Genomic DNA, 20,079 nt, shown 5'->3' with positions numbered 1-20,079 from the left:
CCTTCCCCAACTTTCATTGTCATGGTTCTTAATTTTTGTTTAGTAATTTAAAGTGGTGATCTCATTAACTTACATTTTTCTGATTATTGAGATTGGACACTGTTTCATTGGCAGTTGATTTGGGGTTATGGAGTGAAATAAGTACTCGTTTCCCCAACAAGTGGGTACATAGTTATCCCAACATCATTTACTGAATAACCATACTTTCTGCAGTGATTTGCAGCATCACCTCTGACATAGCAAATTTTGATGTATGCATGGGTCTGTTTCACTGGCCAGTATATCTAATCCTGTGCTAATACCACAGTACTGTCTAAATTACTAGTGCATTATTATAAAAACCACTTGATATTGCCTTATGTTTCCCTTAGGAATGTCATATCTCTTTATTAGATATAACTGTTCTTTAAAGTGTTTCAGTAGAGATTTAAAATTTTCTTCAAAAAAGGTTATATACCACTTAAAAAACAAGATTCATTTGTAGGTACACCCACCCTTTCCCAACTTCTGGTAGCTATTTTAAAATCTCTATTTAAAAAAAACACAAAAAGGGTTTTCTAAATCTTATGGCTGAGGCAGTGTTAAAATTGATTTTTCTCTACTAGCTTATGTTCAGCTATTTTTAAAACTGTTACAAATTCTCATTTGTCTTCATATCTTTTGGGTTTCCTATGTAGACAGTAACATGTAAATTATAACTACTTTGTTCCTTCGCTTTTAGTCATTATAGTTCTTATTTGTTTCATCTTACTGGGCTTCCCAGTAAAGTTTTGAATAGTAGTAATGATAATGTTGCATCCTATCACTTTCCTTCTTCTAAAGGAAGTAATTCTGTTGTTCCACCATTAGTAAGTATTTTTGGTATTGGTTCTTGATGCATGTCCTTTATCTAAAGAAGTTCTCTTTTAAGACTAGTTTTCCAAACAATTTCTTTCTTTGCTTTAAATGAAAGCAATCCCGCGGTTCTGTCAGTGTGGTGTGTGGCACCTAAAGGATTTATTATATTTGCTTCCTTTACATTCCTCAGATAACCCACTTTAGTCACAGTGTATGATCTTTCATGAAATTCCCCTGGCTTTAGTTGCTTTTTATTATTTAATTTCTGTAGGATTTGACACCAAGGTTCATGAATGACATTGGCCTGTACTTTTCCTTTCTCCTACTGTCTTTGTCAGGTTTTGGAATTAAAGTCCTACTTCACCGATGCATAGTTTTTTTGTTTGTAAGACTGCTAGAATATCACTGAGAATTTGGTTCCTTTTTTTAAAATTTCATCTGGTATGTGTCTAAACAGAAAGCAAGGTGTGTTAAGGTTAGAATGTCTCTTTTCCTTTAATAGAAAACCTCATAAATATTTTCTTCGAAGTCCACATTTCATTTCTAAATACAAGTTCATTTCATTCTGTTTTTATAGCAATGTACTGGTATAACTATGAAGTTTTAAAGAAGTGGTTGTGTGAGAAATCTGGTTTATATGAACCGACATTTATGATCAACTTTACTTCAGGGGCATTGTCTGGTTCTGTAAGTTTATTCTTTTGTTGTTAATATGCCAGAATGATGATAATTGTCTTATTAAAACAGAACAAAATATTGTATAGCATTTCATGTCTATTGAGATAACACTTTTGAGCTGCACTGCTTTAAAAATTTTCTGAGTATTGACAATCCTATTTTGAGGAAATAAATTACTAGCCATTCAAATATTGTAAAATGCACTTTGTCTGTGTTTTTACTGTATTACAAATACTTTATTATATTATTCTGAACAACTTTTGGACTTGTTAGATAACTACAGTTATGATAATTACAATAGTTTAAATAGTGCTTTGTTATTACAAGATATTTTGCAATTTGTTCATTAAATGCCAGGTCTAACTAGGTAATATTGAATGGAGTGTCATCTCATATGTATAATTGAGTTGAATAAATATAATTTCATTCTCATCTGCTAATTTCTGCTTTTTTGGGAACATTTTAACTAAGTACTTTTTAAAAAAAATATTTTTAAATTGATTTGAGGAGAAACATCGATTTGTTCCACTTATTTATGCACTCTGGTTGATTCTTGTATGTGCCCTGACTGGGAGTTGAACCCACAACTTTGGTGTATTGGGACGACACTCCAACCAGCATAGCTACCTGGCCTGGGCTGGCTAAGTACTTCTTAAAAGAATTTTAACAAAAATTACATTTGAAAGGGAGGAATCTCAAATGACCATTTTTGGGGTAGTAGAGAGTTCTCCCTTTCCACTCCTCCACATAATGGGAAGTCATGTAGTAGACTTTGTGCAGATTCATATCACCATAATTTTGGCCACAGAGAGTTTTCTTGTATCCACATACTTACAAAATGAATTTGTGATGACTTAGAGTGAGGTGTTGACATGCTGGAATCAAATAAAAACAAGAGTGAAGATGGAGACGGGCAAGAAAATATTGGAATAATTGTATCAGAAAATTTAGGATAAGAAAGCCATTATGACTAAGCTCAAAGTGTAGCTTTGAATATACCCAGGTCTGAGATCTGTCAAACTAGGCCTAGTGGGTTATAAGCCTATTAATGCAAAAGAGCAATTACTTTTTATAACAACTTGAATAGTTCTAATGCCAGCAAACTCTTTTCATTATCCCTCTTATGAGATGATTAAATGTAATTTAATTGTATTTAATTTGTATCTTAATCCATTATGAAGAAAAACAAGTACTGTTTATTTTTAGAAATTCCTAACAGTTGGAATTACAGCACCAATTAACTTACACATAAATGTTTAATATCTAAAAAAAAAAATGTTTAATAATGGCGTTAGCATGTTTTTCCAGCTTTCCAGTAATATGAAGTTTTTTTTTTAACTACTTCTGTTTAACATAAAAGATTGATTTAAAAAACTTAATGATCTAGAAAATACTGCTACTGCCTTTTAATGATCTAGAAAATATTGCTGCTGCCTTTTCAAATAAAAATTTGTCTCTGCAACAGAAAAAGTATGTCAGTGGCCCTGGCTCAGTTGAAGTGTCGTCTGGTACACCAAAAGGTTGTGGGTTCGATCCCTGGTTGGGGCACATGTAGGAGACAACCATTCATTGTTTCTCTCACATCAATGATTCTCTCTCTCCCCCCCCTTCCTCTCTCTCTAAAATCAGTAAAAACATATCCTCACGTGAGGGTTAAAACAAAAAAAAGTATGTCAGTGGACAGTGTCCATACTTCCTGTCAGAAAACAGAATAACCTAAACCACACCCCATCATTTTAGAAAATGTCAGAGATTGTGTAAGTGGAGGCACAATAATTGATTTATCTTACCTGAGATCTTTGAAACTGATTTCAAGAACTTAAATCAACATTTTTCAGTTGAAATAAAATATAAATTATTTTAAGGGTCATTTTATGAGTGTATTTATCAAATGTGAGTCCAGAAGCAAAATAAAAGACCAGGTTTTATTTACTGTGCATGGCTATTATATCAAATATTATGAGACATTCTTAAGGGATTTTAATTACTCTTTTAAAAAAAACTTTCTTAATTAGGTCATTGTGAAAATAATTGTTAAATTGGTTCATTTTGAGATAAGTTTTCATAAACGTTATTTGTGAATTATTGTAATGATATTTGATAAACGTGTCAAAATTCATAAAAAGGTATATAGAACTAAAAAGGTTCAAAGTCCATTTTCTTTATTTAAATTTAATTTTTTATTATATTTGTTTTTTAAACATTTGTTAGAAAATTTTAAGTGCTTGCAAGATACTTGAGAATTTCTGCTTTAAAATGTGTATTACACCTTCATGTATCGTAAAGGAGTAGTGGAAGACACAGGCACACCAGGGTTTGCGAACACTGGTTTTTGAGTCAGAGAGGTCTGGTTGGAATTCCGTCTCTGCCACTAGTAGTTGTTGACCTCAGGGAAGTAGGGGAAGTTTTCTGAGACTTTACTTACTCCTGAATTTTGGGAGAAATACATAAGACATACATCTATTTTCTTTAATAAAAGCTTTTATTTAAATATATCTGATTTTAAGTTTCAGTTTAGTTATGCTTTTCAGTATTATCCTTACTAATGAATGTGCTAATTAAGAGAATGTAATCTTAGAAAAAATTTAAAGGCAGATTTAAATTAATCAATTTTACTCTTTGATAGTTTGCAGCCGTTGCAACTTTGCCATTTGATGTGGTAAAAACACAAAAGCAGACAGAACTTTGGATGTATAAAAGTCATAAAAGTAAGTTTAATTTAAAACATTTTTAAGATGCCATGACAATTTTTGGTTTTCTTTTCAGATACTAAGTTAGGAATATCTAAAATAGGGATAAGATTTTTTCCCCTCTGCTTTATTACTCTTTAACTGAAACTAATATACTCTTAGAATGGAATACCTAGGAAAAAATACTCTAAATCCAAACAAAAAAATTAAGCAGTCTTAAAGTCTTGTGGGTTTTGCTTGCCATCAGTTAAGTCTTATACCTGCTCTATGTAGAAGATTAAATTATATAAGGTTTTCTTGTTTGTTTTTCAAATAAATCTGAACAAATCAGGGTGAAGGATAGTAAATTACTGGGAAACCTTTTTCTCTTAATGCGTTTTAATTAGTATGTGTATACATTTTATTTGTGTGTTTTTTTTGTTTTCTGTTTATTTTTAGCTTCCCTTTTTTCAGTGCTTTTTTCCTGCTTATCACATCTATTTTTACTTCTTTATAACCTTTAATTTCTTCTAGAACAAAAGTGTACTCTTGGTTGCATCCACTAGATCTGTCATTATTATCTGTAGAAAGTGTAGCACACCCATTGGAAATGATCCGTTATAAAATTCTGTCATATAAGCCTTGTGATAAGCCTGTTATAATGTAAATAAGTCATTCTAACCCACCAGAATATTTTGCTTACAAAGTAAAATAAGTATTCTAATTTTGAAAAAAAACCTGATTATAGACCTCTGAAAAGAAGTCTGATGAATATTAGTGAGAGCTTTGTCCTTGCCAAAGTCTAGTCCCCTCCCCACTTCCCTGTTTTAGGTGCAAGCCTTCTACCTTCCTACGCCCTAGCATCATCATCATTCATTCTACAGAGAGAAAGACTGAGACAGAGAGACATATATCTGTTGTTCCACTTATTCACTCATTGGTTGATTCCTATATGTGCCCTCACCAGGGACTGAACCTGCAACTGTGGCGCATCGGGACAACGCTCTAACCCTCTGAGCTACCTGGCCAAAACCTCATTCATAAGCTTTATGTTTGAACCTCAGTGACATCTATTTTTGCTGTTGTGTTTTTTAATGCAAATGAATTATTTCTATTCTTCAGTTATGTGACTGGTTGCAAATAAGTGAGATGCTACTGTTAAAGGATAAATATGCCCTTTGGAGGAGACAGGACTGACCTAATTTATTTCAAGACTGGCACATCTATTCAGAAAGGTCTTAATAAAGCAGGACCTTACTAGGGAGAATAAACCATTTTCCTCAGAACCTCTTTTTAATAAAATAAAAATTTTTAATGTGTGCAATAAGAATCTAATGAAAAATGGTTATTTTTGGCTTTGAGAACCCCATGAATATTTCTATACATCTTAAAATTTTTCATTATGAAACTTTTTAAGATGTGGAAAAAAGTATAAAGGATACCCACTATGTCAAGCTTAAGAAAAAAAACATCAGTTCAGAAGAAGCCTTCTGTATATTCCCCCTTGATTGTACCTAGTTCTGTACACCTTTAAACTTAACCTTTTTCTAAATTTTCTTTTTAATGAATCCAACTATTAAAAATAAGATTTAAAATAACTTTTTAGATAAACTTCTGTTCTTATTGTATTGAAATAATATAACCCCCAAAGGCCAAATACTATCTTATATGTAATATCTGCATTAGAATTATTAATTTACAGTGATATCATTTTTTTTAACCATTAGTATCTATGCCTTTGCATATGTCTACCTGGTCTATAATGAAGAACATTGTTGCTAAGAATGGGTTTTCTGGATTATTTATAGGTAAGAATATTTGCTTTACCAAGTCATTGAATAAAATTATTACTTTTACTTTTAAATCTATCCTTCCTAAATTAACTTTTCAGCAGGAAATTATTGAAAATAATTCACATTTATGATTTCCTCCTAAACATCATTTCTAAGTTTAAAAATGTTAAATGACAATAGATTTAATAACAATAAGATAAAATTTCTATATAAAGTAACATGGAGTTAAATGAGGAGGTTGGGAGTAAGTTTACCTTGTTCTTTGATACCAGTTTATGTCACAATATTTGATATATCACTTCTTTAATTTGATCATTATAAGAATGAAACCAAATCAATAAGTTTTTAAAAATAAGGTAAAATTTGTTCTGATATTTTTCTATTCTCTTTGCAGGCCTAATTCCCCGTTTAATTAAAGTTACTCCTGCTTGTGCCATTATGATCAGTACATATGAATTTGGAAAGGCTTTTTTCCAGAAACAAAATGCTCGAGGACAGCAATAATAGTGATGCTGTTTCAACTTGAAATAACCATGGCCAAATAATAAGGTGGAGACTCTTAGGCAAGAAGCTTTATTTTACCTTACAATGATTTTGTATCTTTTTTGCTGATAATTTAAATAGAAATTTCTAACCTGACTCTAAATCATAATTCTTATTTTAAAATAAATTTTGTTATCCTAATATTTTAAAAATGTTTTGATTTTAGAGAGAGAGGAAAGGAGAGGGAGAGAGAGAAACACCGATGAGAGAGAAACATCAACTTCGTTCTATCAATCTGCTGCCTCCTGCACACCCCTAGCCAGGGATCAAGCCTGCAACCCAGGCATGTGCCCTGAACTGAAATCGAACCATATTAAATTTGATATTATTAATACAATATCAGTCACAGAATTTCCCTTGGTGATATGCATGTCACATTAGTATGCTAGAACAAGAGATTAAACAGGCAGTTTACCTGAAGAAAGTTTTTGGTCACTGTAGGCTAATGCCTAAGAAATTTAGCTTATGACTATAGGAATGAAATAAAAAGATTATGGCAGGACAAGAAATCATATTCTTTTTCTATATTTGTTTGACTTTCTTAGGATATACACACTGTAAGAAATGCACTTTATTGCAGTCTATGTGTATTTTATTAAAATGTGAAACATTTTCCCCCCTAAAATAGGTAATATATTTAGATGTTAAGTCTCTAGTATTCACAGGGGAATTAATGTATTTGTATTACAGTAGAAAAGAGCTCGTATGTTTTACCAAAAATAAACTATATGGGATTTGTATGTAACCTTTTGTTTTTATCCTGTGTTGATTTACCTTAAATGTGCAACATAAATATTCATAAAAATTATTTATGATTTGAACTTTTATTTTCATTAAAATATTTTGCATAAATTAAAATTAAATTATCACTGTGCCTTTAGCTAAATATTTTCATATAATGTGTGTATGACTGTTTATCTTGAATATTGCTATTTAACAATATTAAACTTACCTTGGTTTTGCTCTGCTTCTTTTTGATAACTTATTGGTAGAAAAAAGCAGAAATATTGAGATTTAGAACTATGCTTCAAAAAGCAGTCACATATTTCAACTTACTATCACTTATAAATACCAGAAGGGAAATTTCTGCCCCAACCCCAATACTGATGGCACGTGGAAAATTCTTATCATTTATGGCTAAAGTAGCTTTCATCTAATTCCCTAGTAGTTTTTCTAACACATGAAGTGTTATCTGAATGAAAGAAAGCTTCAGCTTTCTCTGTACTTTAGTAAATAAGCATTAATACTTTTGTTAAAAAAAAGTAGCAACCAAAAAGAGTTTGGCCAGAAATTGTATTTTTGGTAATGTTCCTGAAAGGAAACAGTTTCATTTTATTAATGATAAATTTTCTAACAAAGTAAGTTTATGTGTATATTTTTAAGAAGAAATATCTTATTCAGTTATTATGTTTGCTACTTTTCATATAATACACATTTGACTTCTTAAGAGTATAGAGTTAAAATAAATTTTCCTTTTATTTCTAGGAAAATTATTCACTATGCTTACTTAATCACATATAACTCCTTTAAATTCTTCCCTCCTTTCCAGGGCACAAATTCCAGGGATGTGGGAAAATGTAGTCTATCACTTTTGAACTTTTTTCCAAAATGTAATCTGTCATTTGTCATTTATTGAGACCTTTAATGTGATAGGCAGTATGAAAAACACTGGAGATAAGAGGTTTCAGGGTGTTGGGGGTATAAATGGTGACAGGAAAAAAAGACGACAACAAACTGTCAGAAACTGTCGCTGGCCTCAAGTAGGTTTCAGATCTGTGATTCCTGAAGGTCTGCAAGGGGAGTAAGGGGAAAGTGAGGGCTTCTCCACTCTACCTGGAGTGGAGGGGGAGAGGGCAGGAGATGCTTGGAGGATCAGGACAGGTGACTCAAGTCAAATATACCTGGAGGCCGGCAATGGGATGTGCCCCAGTGGTTTGAGCAAAGGGTATACATGGCGATGTGGCAGATCAGATTGGGAGTGCAGTCAGAGGCTTCGCGTGCCAAAGGAGAAACAAGAAGGCAACAGGAAATGAAGGAAGGATTTGGGGTACAGCTCTAATAATTACAGAGTTGGGGTATTGGTGTGTTCTTTGCAAGATCAGCATTTCTTTTTAATGAAAGAAAATAGGGTAGCAGTAGTACAACAGAGAACACCGTATGTCTCGTAGTAGGCCAAGTGTTGTGTAGTGAAAATTTGGTTTTAGTTGTTTGTTAGAGTTGGGTTTTAGAAAAGTAACTGACAGTATGGGAAATATGACTTACAATAAGGTGACCTATTTTAAAACAATCTCAAGTTTGGTTTGGACTAAAATATGCTTTTAAAGGGTACTGTTAATGACATCGATATAATTTTATCTCCCCCTTTCTATCAGTTAAAAAGAACAAATGCTGCACCTACATAGAAGCTGCTGTGCTTAGAGGAAGAGCAAAGTGAACTAACTCAAAGCCCTGATTTTCAAAGCAGATATGTGACATTTCAGAGGTAATCCAGTGTATTAGTTTATCAAAATTGGAGATTTTTACCTAATGATAGGAACTTTATAAAGAATTTCCATAAGTTGTAAATGTGAGGCATTTTTAACCACTTGAAAACTTGTATGTAAATCTAATAAAGATGACTTATAAACTGACTTAAGGTTTCTGTCCATCGTAATTAGTAGCTTGCATTTGGCACTTACCTATTACAAACATGCATATGATTTCCTTTAGTGCTGACATCTTCCTGATGCCTTCACGCAGGTGCTGAGAAGATGGTGATGTTTCCATGTGACAGGTGAGAAAGCACAGGGCCACTGTATAATCCAGTCAGTAACACTGTCAGAGCCGCTGCTGAACTGTACCACTTCAGCAGTAGTTGTATATTCTAAAGTGTGTCATGTTTTATAAAAATTAAAATGTATTTCATTTTATATGAATTGAAATAAGGATTTCTCCAAAACCATTTTCATATTAGTATTTTAGGTGTTAAGTAATGTACTTTCACCATATTTGTCAGTTCATTGTGCAACCTGAATCAAGTAACTTTATGTTAAGGATAAAATAAGACCACTAAATGCATGGTACAAAATGTTTAATATACATGCAACAAGTATAATACATCAAAACAACAAAATACACATGGAAATATGAGCATATAATTCAGCATTCTATTTGGAGGAGGGTATATGAACAAGGAACACTACCCAGAACTAAAGATTGAGACATAGTTGTTTCCTCATGCACACATTAACTATCTCTATAACTAGTGTGAAGTGAACTGTGTAGAAAACTTAATTCACAGTAGCAGATGAATTTTATACCAAGAGCTCCAAGAAAGGAGGAAAAGTCATGATCCTCAGGTGTCATGTCTAAATCTGCATTGAGCAGCATGTTAAGATGCACAAGTTACAGTACACATTAGACAAATTGAAAAATTGTATCAATTATGGAAACTTGAATTAACTTTCTGTATTATAAAAATGTATGGAAAAAATTTAACAATGATTTTTTTAAATTATTGAAGGAAAATGTCAAGTTGAGACTGGACTGTGAATGATAAAGCATTTAAACATTCTGAAAGTTCTTAGGAAAACAGCAATAGTGCTTAAGGCCAGCCTAAAAGTTTTGAAGTTCTCCTCCTTAACCATTTCTCACTTCTTCCTCCCAAGATTTCCACTGTCCTCATTTTATACCTTCCACCCCCCATGCTGAGTAAAAACTGCTTTGGATACCTTACAGTAAGGTATTCAGAATTAAGAGATTAAAGGTACCATTTCTTGATATTTGCATTTCTACAAGTACAAAAGCCTTAAGCTAAAAGAATAAAGCTCTGAGTAGTCTGGCACATCTAAGATAACTTATTTTAAGGGCTTCTAGGCCTCCTTTGTTCCTGGAATGACATTGTTTGAACTGTCTTATTTATAAGACTAGCCTTGTAACTATTTATTATCTTAAATTCCAAATTATGAGAGTAAAGCTCTAAAGACTGCAGAGAACCACCGCACTCCAACATTTCTAATACAAAGAATGAACATAGTTAAGTTCAGCACTTGCCTCCTCTCAATAAAAATAAACTGCTTTAGGAGGCACATTCTTCCTCTATGTCAAAGCTACTAAGTTTGTATTTAATGTTTTATTAATAAACAAAAATAGCACATAAATCCCCAGTAAGTATGGTCGCCTCTTCATGTAAACAATGTATAAAATTTCTTTGGCACAACTCATCATGTTTTCCTCATATTACTCACTGTAGAAAATATACTTAACACATTTTCTCTTCCAATCCGGTGGAATTTTTAGGGACAAAAATGTATAGTTCCAAAAATTGCAAAAAACATTTGAAATACAGCTCATAGCTTTTTTTAAAAAAAAGAAAACTTTTTCTTTTTTACCTGTAGAATTGCAGAGATTTTTAACATTAACTTTAAAATCAGATTATGGCAGAATAATGATAAAAGCTATAAAACATACATGACCACACATGACACAATTCACTAGCCCACAAGGGACAGAAAATAGCACTGTATGCCAGACATTGTTAAGTATGGTGATTACCTACTGATCCTAATTTAAAAGCTTCTTAGATACTTGATTCAATTTGAAACCTTTCTTGATCAAATACTTTTTTCAATATCTGTTCTACACTTTTTTAATGTTTAATTTTTGAGGCATATTTGGTCATGTTTTGTAACTGATAACCTTTTATGAAAATTTGGGGGAAACAAAGATAAGAAATTTATTCATTTTACATAAATGGCCTAAATACTGTAAAATACTTTCCCTAGGACCCTAACAAACTTAGTAACTGCCTAAAGGCACATTCCTACAAAGTTCATAAAATGTTAAATGGAATGTTTAGTTGATACCAAATTATAATTAACTGTTAAAGAAAAACTGTTAAAGAATAAGCCACTGTCAACCTGCAGCTGAGAACATTCTCACATTAAAAACAAGGCTTTTAAACATCAGAACATAGGAAGGAATTAATGAAATTAGTAAGTCATTTTTAGAAGTTTTAATCATTGAATAAAAAAGGAAAGAAAATACTTAGCTTAAGTTTCTGGAATAAAACCCTGAACTGGCAGTTATGATACATTTAAATATATGAAAATCAACTGAATAATAAAATGTACAATTTGCAAAGGATTATTAATTTAGAGGACCTTTGAAAGTTTTTTTAGGCCTATCCATTTTTAACTTCCTCAGTGACAAATATAAGAATTTTTAAATGAAAAATGGCAGGATCATTTTTTTTCACTCAGTTTACATGAAGTAGATTGAACCGTCTAAGCAACAGAATTCCAGACATGTGCCAGAACAATATAAAACTCCAAAGGTTTTCCCAGCAGTCAAACTTATGTAAATAGAGCATTTGCAACATAAAATCTTTTGGCTTTTATGTAAAATTTTTCAGGATGGAGTTAGGCCTGGACTTGTCATCTCTGTTGTAGGACTTGCAAGACAGTCATTGGATTTGAGGCTAGTTAGAGATTTGTAACTTGCCATTGATGTTAGAGACCCACAGAGACCAAGTAATGAGGGAGTATCTTCTTTACCTAAAAATTAGGATAAAATAACAAATAGTTAGTTGTCCTTGAAGAATGATACTAATAAGGACCTAAAACCAGTAAAAACTTCATATTTTACAAAATACTGTATATTCTTGAAATAGTTATGGCAACAGTGGCTAATACATATATGTATATGCACAAACATAAAATACAATGGATTAAAAAATAACAAGTATGCTAAATTTTGTGTTAATATTTTAAAATCAATTTATTGACATGGGGGAAAGAAACTGTCAAGGTTAACAAAACTTTGCCTCAGATGACAAGTTGGTAGTTCCTTACAGAAACAAATTAGTCATTAGGAGCAAAAATTGATTTTTGTTTTATAGCAAAAAAGGCCAATTTTGTTTTAAATGTATTGCTATGCAGTCTTCATATGGTACTGCTACAATGTTACTAAGTTAGAAGTCACTGCGTGTACTCTATGTGCCAGGCATTGTGATAAAAAAGATAAATTTAAAAATCACTTCTTGCCCATAGGGGATTTAGTATATAATGGAAACAGGCACAGACAGTTCTAAAACTCAGTAAGTGTAGTGGGAACACTAAGTCAGGGGTGTTACGGAGGCTCAGGGGAAGAGTATCCGAACCAGAGCAGAAGGTCCGGGCGGGGGCAATTAGAGTAGCTGCCGGGAGAAAGTGACCAAGGAACTGCGCTCCAGTGGACTAGCACCCGAGGCAGACGCCAGAGGAGGCTGCAGAGGACCAGCGTGAACAGGCGCAGGGGGAAGAGTTAGCACCCGAGGTACAGGAGCTAGAAGCCAGAAATGAGACCAGCAGCGATTTTCAACCCTTTTCATCTCATGCATATGAACTACACTAAAATTCTGCAGCACACCAAAAAATATATTTTTTGCTGATTTGACCAAAAAATAGGTATAATTTTGATTCATTCACACCAGGCAGCTATAGCTGTGTTGGCTGTTGTCATTTTTTATTTGACTATCTAAGGGAAAAGAGGTCAGTGCCCCTGACAAAATAGGTAGTGCATGTTTTAAAACTTCTTGCCTCCCATATGTGCCATGACCAGGGATTGAACCTGCAACCTAGGTATGTGCCCCGACTGGGAGTCAAACCCCAAACCTTTTGGTGTGCGGGACAACACTCAACCAACTGAGCCACCTGGCTGGGCAATAATGGTATATCTTAAAACTCAAAGCATCGTAGATGTGATGAAATGTAGTAGCTACTAGTAGTTAGTAGCATACCCGTCATATATGAGGTGCTTGATAAATGCTTCTTGAAAAAAATGACACTCATCCTTTTTTGTCAACAATTACAATGCCACGATAAGCAGTTTGAATCTCATTCTGATTGTCACTGAGAGCCACTGGGTGGTTTTCAGTGGGGTGTTATGTTTTCGAAGATCACTGATTACAGCATGGAGAATGGACTGTGAGGGCAGGAATGAGCTGAAAGCCTGAGAAAGCTGCGGCAGCGGAGAAGGGCCGGGCCAGGGCACACAGCACGTGTCGCATGAGGAGCCGCCTGAGCCTGCGCATAAATTGACCTGCAGCTGTAGGCGGGAAGAGGAGAACCTGGGATCATGCCTACGGTGCTGCCATCTGCAGTGGAGAAGCCAGGGAAGGAACCGGAGGGACAAAGGAGCGCGGGCTCCCCTGAGGTGAGAAGAAACCTTCCCTCGCGCTCTCAGCAGCCTGCGTAGAGCTGGGAAGAAGGGGAGAGGAAAGATGTGAGCACTGGGTCACGCCAGCACGGCCGGTCCAATCCAAAGGGCTGTATTCACAGTTTAGCTTATGCTGGGGGTCGGAAAGAAAAGGACTTTGGACCAACTAAACTACTGAAGTTTAAAGGTGAATAGGTTGAGTCTTAGAAACTGAAATGCAATCACTGAAAATGGCCTGAAGTTATGGAATTTGGCCAAGATACTGTTCAGGAAGTTGTAACCCAATGGAGAGTGGCTGACAGAGCACATTTGAGAACAGTAATAGGAAAAAATAAAACTCCTTTATGTCTGTTCCCCAAGTTTTTCAGAGTACTCAATAAACAATGTACCAAAAGTTACTCAAAAGCGGTCAGTTACATCAAAAGCTACTGAGAAGTTGAATAGGTCGAAGGCAGAGCACTTGAGCACCATGGCAGTGGCCAGTCACCTTGATAAAAGTCATTTCCGTAAGTAGTGGAGACACAGAAGCCAAATTGGAGTGGGTAGGAAAGAGTAAATAGGAAGTGAAATAAAGGTGAACTACAGACAGTCTTTCAAGGTTAGCCACAAACGTGAGACAAAAACAAGAGCAGACCATTTTTAATTGCAGTGGCGGCTTCATTCTTAGCGCGCTTCACAGAAATACCGCTATTACTCTTCAGCAATCCTCTGCAACCAAAGCGTAGACAGTGCAGGAAAAAGGAATTTCAAAGAGATTTCTCTTCCTTACCTTCACTGACTGAATTTAACGTGTCTTGTTTTCCATCTCCTTCTTGGGACTGACCTGGATCCAGTGAAGTCTGAGAAAGGCTACCTTCAGCTGATAACTGGTCAAGACTTTGGTAACTTTTTCTGTAAAACAAGAGTGAAATACTACTTGAATTTCTTCTCACAAATATAATTGCTAAAGATATTCTTTACTGGTTTTCTTCAATTTGTTGAATTTCTGGTTAATTTCTCCCCAGTTCTCTTCTAAACTTGGTCTTTATCGTGGCTGCAATAGGATCTCCATTATACTTCTCCCTCCACCCCTTTTGAGGTCTATCTGTTTAATCCACTAAAAATAGAAAAGAAAACCATTTTCAAATAAACTTAAATCCCTGCACCAGTTTTTTATTATCCAGCTAGTTAAGAAATGGGGACATCTGGTTATTATCAGGTATCAAAGGAGCAGAAAAATCTACAGATTACTCTTAATGCAGAGACAAAATTGACATAACTTAATGATCTAGTATTTCCTAAGCACTTCAGAATTCTTCAATGCCTTGATTTTTTTATAGATGATTATTATGTAGTAATAAGTTATTATAAATTCCTATAATTTAGAAGCTTAAAAAATGTTGGGTAATACCTGTTTGTGTTAAAACACCATCAAGATAATTAACTTCCATCCCTCATCTATTTGTAATTGTGAGCCCATTTTCTACTAAACAAATTAATTAGAGGTAAATTATAATAAAGGAAAAACTCAGTTATAAATGGAAACTTAATAAAGGTTTATTATTAAACTGCCCTCATATTTGTTTTGTCAGGATAAAACCAACTCAAAAGATATATACAGCTTTGATGTTATTACCATTTCAAGTAAGAGAACAAAATTCATTATTACTTCCAAATATAAGTGATCCAGGAAAATGAACATGTTTTTTAGGTTCAACATCTATTTCCCAAGATACCCAAACCCTATCTAATATCCTAGAAATGTCATATATTGTAGGATAATGTTATAGGAATGCATACATAATTTAAATGATCTATTACATAGTCATCATTTATATTCACAAGAGTAGACAACAAATTTATCAAATGTACGTATATTAAGTATGGGGGATGCATACAGTAGGTATCTGTTTGTTTTTCCCTAAGAAATGAGGTGAAGAATGATGTCATGGAGTAACTACTAGCTTACAACACAAGTAGTATGTTCACTTTCTAAAGTGATGATTTTTCAAATGTCGATAATATAAAAGTTCTTAATTATATTTTTAAGTAATGGGAAGCTCTATTGTAGAAAACTTCTGATAATTATTGCAAATAACAAGTATATGAGCTATGCAACATGTAATTTTAAAAAACGATGCCCAATATTTATATAGCACTTAACAAATGCTAAGCACTGTTCTACATATTTTTTATATATTATTTAATCCTCACAACCACACTAAAAGGTTGGAATTATTAATATTCCTACTTTATAACAGAGGCAACTGAGGCACAAAGAGATTAGATTTAAACCTGGTGACCTGGTTCTAATTCTGTCCCTTTAACTACTCTGCTATCTTTCTGGTATAGGAAGAAAATATTTGGCTTCCAATTTTATTAGAAGCTATTCTTAAAAAACAGCTGTGTTTGCTGAAATCATGTAAAGTATACTCTAACCGAATCACTGAAAATTTCACTTGAGTCCCACTAAAATCTTATTTACTTAGCTATGGAGGAAAGCAGGAACGCAGGAATTTAATCAAGGAAGTTATAAATAAGTTTCTTTTCCAAATTATTTTCTGTGCCTAGTAGACAGAAAGCTTTCTTTTAAAACAATGGTTTAAGGTGAGTTTCTGATACTAACTTTTCATCGTAAGAAACTTGTTAATGTTACTAAGTTGTAAAAATTATATATAGAAATATTTACAAATTAAAAATACCCAGAAGCAAAAAGATTTAGATTTCACTGGAATATTGTAAAATCCGAGAGCCTGACAGCACACATTTACCCTAATCTCAAGGACTGTCACCCACCTGAGGGAGGAAACCTGTAAAGGCAGCTTCTGATACTGGCAACACAAAATGAGCCTTCTGCATGACCTACTGAAGCCCTTCTAGAATATCAACTTCCAAATCCAAAGTGATTAGGGGAGCTTCCTACCCTTTAATTTGTCATATTTAGTGAACAATCCTTGACTTACAGCTTCACTTAACTAAAGGCCAATGAATAGAAATAGACTTTGGTAGACAATCATGCTCTTAGCAATAATAAAAATTTCAAGCTGAAATTAAGCGCCTTATTTATAAGATACTAAGAACAGCACCATACAATATCTTCCTTGCATGAAACTGACTATATACCCACCATCAGGGAAAAGTCAAGTTCAGCTACTTTCACTAATGACCAAGAATGGGTTGCTTCCCACATTCTTACCTGATTTCCAATGCGATCGGCAGTTTCATCTGACAAACCTGTTTCTGTCATGGGTAAAACTATGTCTATGGGAGTTCTGTCTTTAAAAGGTCACCACTAAATCCTATCTTAGAATTCTAGACTCATTAGCATCACACTGTAAGATTTAAATGTAACCCATCAGACACATCAAATCAATTAACAGTCAATTATTTCTCCGAGTAGAATTTTAAAAATAGTAACAGTGTACTTAATCAAAATAAGAATCTAAGTAACAGCCATGTATTATGACTTCATAAAAGTTTATAGTTTAACCTATGCCATACATTGTAAAATATTTAAATGTGTAGGAATTATATGTCATGAGTGTTTGGGACATAGTAAAATCCGCTGCCTTCAATATATAACTATTTAAACATTTTTAAATCATTCAAATATAAATTTCAATGTACAGAATGGATACCAAATAAAGGCAAATTAAATTTAAAAAAATTGGGCCCTGGCCAGTGTGGCTCAATTGGTTGGGCATCGTCCTATGCACCAAGGGGTTGCTGGCTCGATTCCTGGTCAGAGCACATGCCTGGGTTTCGGGCTTGATCCCTGGCAGGAGGCAGCCAATTGATGTTCCACTCTCACATCGATGCTTTTCTCTTTCTCAGTCTCTCTCAAAATCAATACCAAAAAAATCTTTTTTTTTTTAAAATATATCTTTATTGATTTCAGAGAGAGGATGGGAGAGGGAGAGAGAGAGACAGAAACATCAATGATGAGAGTCATTGATCATCAGCCTCCTGCTCGCCCCTGACGGGATGGAGCCCGCAACCCGGGCACGTGCCCTGGCTGGGAATCGAACCCCAATCTCCTGGATCCTAGGTCAACACTCAACTGCTGAGCCACGCCTGGCTGGGCAATACAAAAAATCTTAAAAAAAGAAAGAAAATTGGGCAATAAGCCTAAATTCACTTATTAGTAAATTTCTGTCATAAATTTTTGTACAATAGTACACTTTATGTCAGTGATTAGAAGTAATGATATGGGTAATCTACATCACTTATTTGCCCAGTAATTGTATTAAGGTCAATAATAATTTACATTATCTGGTAATCACTGGGCAGCAGAAAATGTGATGCACAGGAGACATTATTCACAAAATACAAACAAATATACCAACACTGTCTACATAGGGAGACATGTGAATGTGCACGAAAACAGAAATGTACTCTTTTATTCTTGGTTTGATTTTTATAGAAATATGTTTAAGGAACAAAATAAGCAACTGCTATAGCAGAATATCTACGTACTCGTAATCTAATAAAATCAATGGAGGGATACAAGGGAGCCTGAGAGAGAAGGATGTATACGAGCTAGTTTAATGCAAGACTTATAAACTGTAAAAGATTTTTGCAGCCTCAGTGCTTTAAGGAGTCCTACTCCAAAAATACCGGAAAGACACACATGGGAAGAAGAACCTCTAATACATCTGAAGTGATAATATCTGTGCATCAGAGGTCATTAAGAAAAATTAGCCTAAACAGATCATGAGGGGCATATAAAAGCTCATAATTCTCAATAATTATGTGAATGATAGCCAAATTGGGAAACAATGATAAATTTAGAAGACTATAAAAGCTTAAGTAGAAAATATAAATATAAATACGATGACAATGAATTTGATCATTTGAGGTGAAATTAAGTGGTTTAGAAAATAACAAGATTATATAACCAGTATCTAACATGTGGCCTAGATTTTACATATAAAGAAAAATATTAAAACAGAACTTATTAGGAACAAAGAAGTAATCAATTGCTGTGTGTGTGTGTTAAGGGAATGTATTTTATATACTTATTGTTGGATTTTTTACAGTAAGCCTAAAATGTTTTAAACTTTTTTCATGTGATATTACTATGTTTGAAAGAAAAGATATAAAATCCAGCATCACTAATCTTACCAGGTCTAAATAATCAAGAAATAAATTGGAAATGATATTTTAAAAGTTTTAGAAACAGTGTAGTGAATGGAAATAAATTTAACATTTTCTATTGTGACAGGGGTCCTTCCATGAATAGCTGATAACCTAGCCAAGTTATCCAATGGCTCATTTTAAGAAATAAAAAAAAATAATAGACAAATGATAAAGAAGATTTGGTATATACAGGGGTTGGCAAAAATAGTAGCTGTGAGCATACAAAACATGGGTTTTTTTTGTATTATTTATTAATTATTGTATTATTTTCCATATGAACAACTGTAAACCTACTTTTTCCCAACCCACATAAACAGATCAAGAGGAATTTATGATCAGGTCAGTTCAAGAGCTTTAGATTATTTTATAAATTTGAGGGGCAGAAAAACTGGATCCTGATGAAAACCTATGATTTGTTTTAAACATGATTTATAGAGCACTACTTTGTTCTAAAAATCCAAAGTCTCCATTTTTACGTGAAAAAACTGGAATTATTTATTCAGAACAATTGGGGATTTGCTGGTCATTTTAATTTTGCATAAGGTTTTACAAGCTCTCTAAGAAAGTAGAGCTTGGGATGTTGGGTGAGTGTATAGTCTCCAAACATGAAAGACACAAGGTTAAAATAAGCCAGGCAGAGAAAGGCAAACATCACATGACCTCACTTATATGTGGAATCTAAAGAACTTAATAGAACAGAATAGATTCAGTGAGATGGAAGCATGGATCAGACTGACGATGGAAGCATGGATCAGACTGATGAATCTCAGAGCGGTGGAGGGGGGTGGGTGGGGGGATGGGAAATATATATGCAGAACCCAAGGACACAGACAATGCTGTGGTGAGGGACTGGGGAGGAGGGTGGGGGTGGGGTGGAAGGGGTCAATGGGGAGAAAAAGGGACATCTGTAATATTTTGAACAATAAAAAAAATGAAAGATACAAGGTTATATGAAAGTATAAACAGAAAAAGATTATATAGTCTATAAATAAAGATTTTCTGGGAAGCTATTAAGTGCCAGGCAATTTATTACCCCATTATGACCCTTATAATTCTATTTAAATAGACATTACTCCAAGTACTGTATGTACAGAAACAAAAGGTAAGAAGAGGAAGTGTTGCTTAGTGTCACACGGCAATTGAGCAGCAGAGATTACTTTAAGTCCCGATTTAAACACCAGCTCCAGGGATCTCACAACTCTACTCTAGCTGCACAGGTTTGTTCAGGGATATCAGTTTGGCAACAGGACAATCTAAAAGCAACA

At 33.9% G+C, this 20,079-nt stretch overlaps 2 protein-coding genes across 12 annotated transcripts in view; one reads left to right on the top strand and one right to left on the bottom strand.

Annotated features, from left to right (window-relative positions):
* SLC25A40 (solute carrier family 25 member 40) overlaps positions 1–9,149 on the top strand; it is a 43,872-nt gene extending 34,723 nt beyond the window's left edge. For 2 of the 6 annotated variants that reach the window (XM_081147586.1, XM_081147585.1), the window contains 5 exons: positions 1,415–1,524; positions 4,142–4,223; positions 5,912–5,992; positions 6,372–6,526; positions 8,893–9,149. In XM_081147586.1, coding sequence (XP_081003712.1) covers positions 1,415–1,524; positions 4,142–4,223; positions 5,912–5,992; positions 6,372–6,481 — 383 coding nt within the window. In that variant the 3' untranslated portion in view covers positions 6,482–6,526; positions 8,893–9,149. Of the gene's footprint in view, positions 1–1,414; positions 1,525–4,141; positions 4,224–5,911; positions 5,993–6,371; positions 6,541–8,892 lie in introns of all 6 variants that reach the window. The other 4 variants (XR_013999570.1, XR_013999571.1, XR_013999572.1 and 1 more) reach the window with 4 other exon arrangements.
* Positions 9,150–9,574: 425 nt separating this feature from the next.
* Positions 9,575–20,079, bottom strand: part of RUNDC3B (RUN domain containing 3B) — a gene marked incomplete at its 3' end in the record, with an annotated part of 118,094 nt that continues 107,589 nt past the window's right edge. For all 6 annotated transcript variants that reach the window (XM_081147617.1, XM_081147618.1, XM_081147619.1 and 3 more), the window contains 2 exons: positions 14,466–14,587; positions 9,575–12,054 (listed from right to left, as the gene is read on the bottom strand). In XM_081147617.1, the coding sequence (XP_081003743.1) occupies positions 11,909–12,054; positions 14,466–14,587 (268 nt within the window). The remainder of the gene's footprint in view (positions 12,055–14,465; positions 14,588–20,079) is intronic.

The sequence above is a fragment of the Miniopterus schreibersii genome (assembly GCF_964146895.1).
Source record: "Miniopterus schreibersii genome assembly, chromosome: 9".
Taxonomy (NCBI): domain Eukaryota; kingdom Metazoa; phylum Chordata; class Mammalia; order Chiroptera; family Miniopteridae; genus Miniopterus; species Miniopterus schreibersii.
Note: the sequence above shows the minus strand (reverse complement) of the source record. Positions and strands in the feature narration are given on the sequence as shown.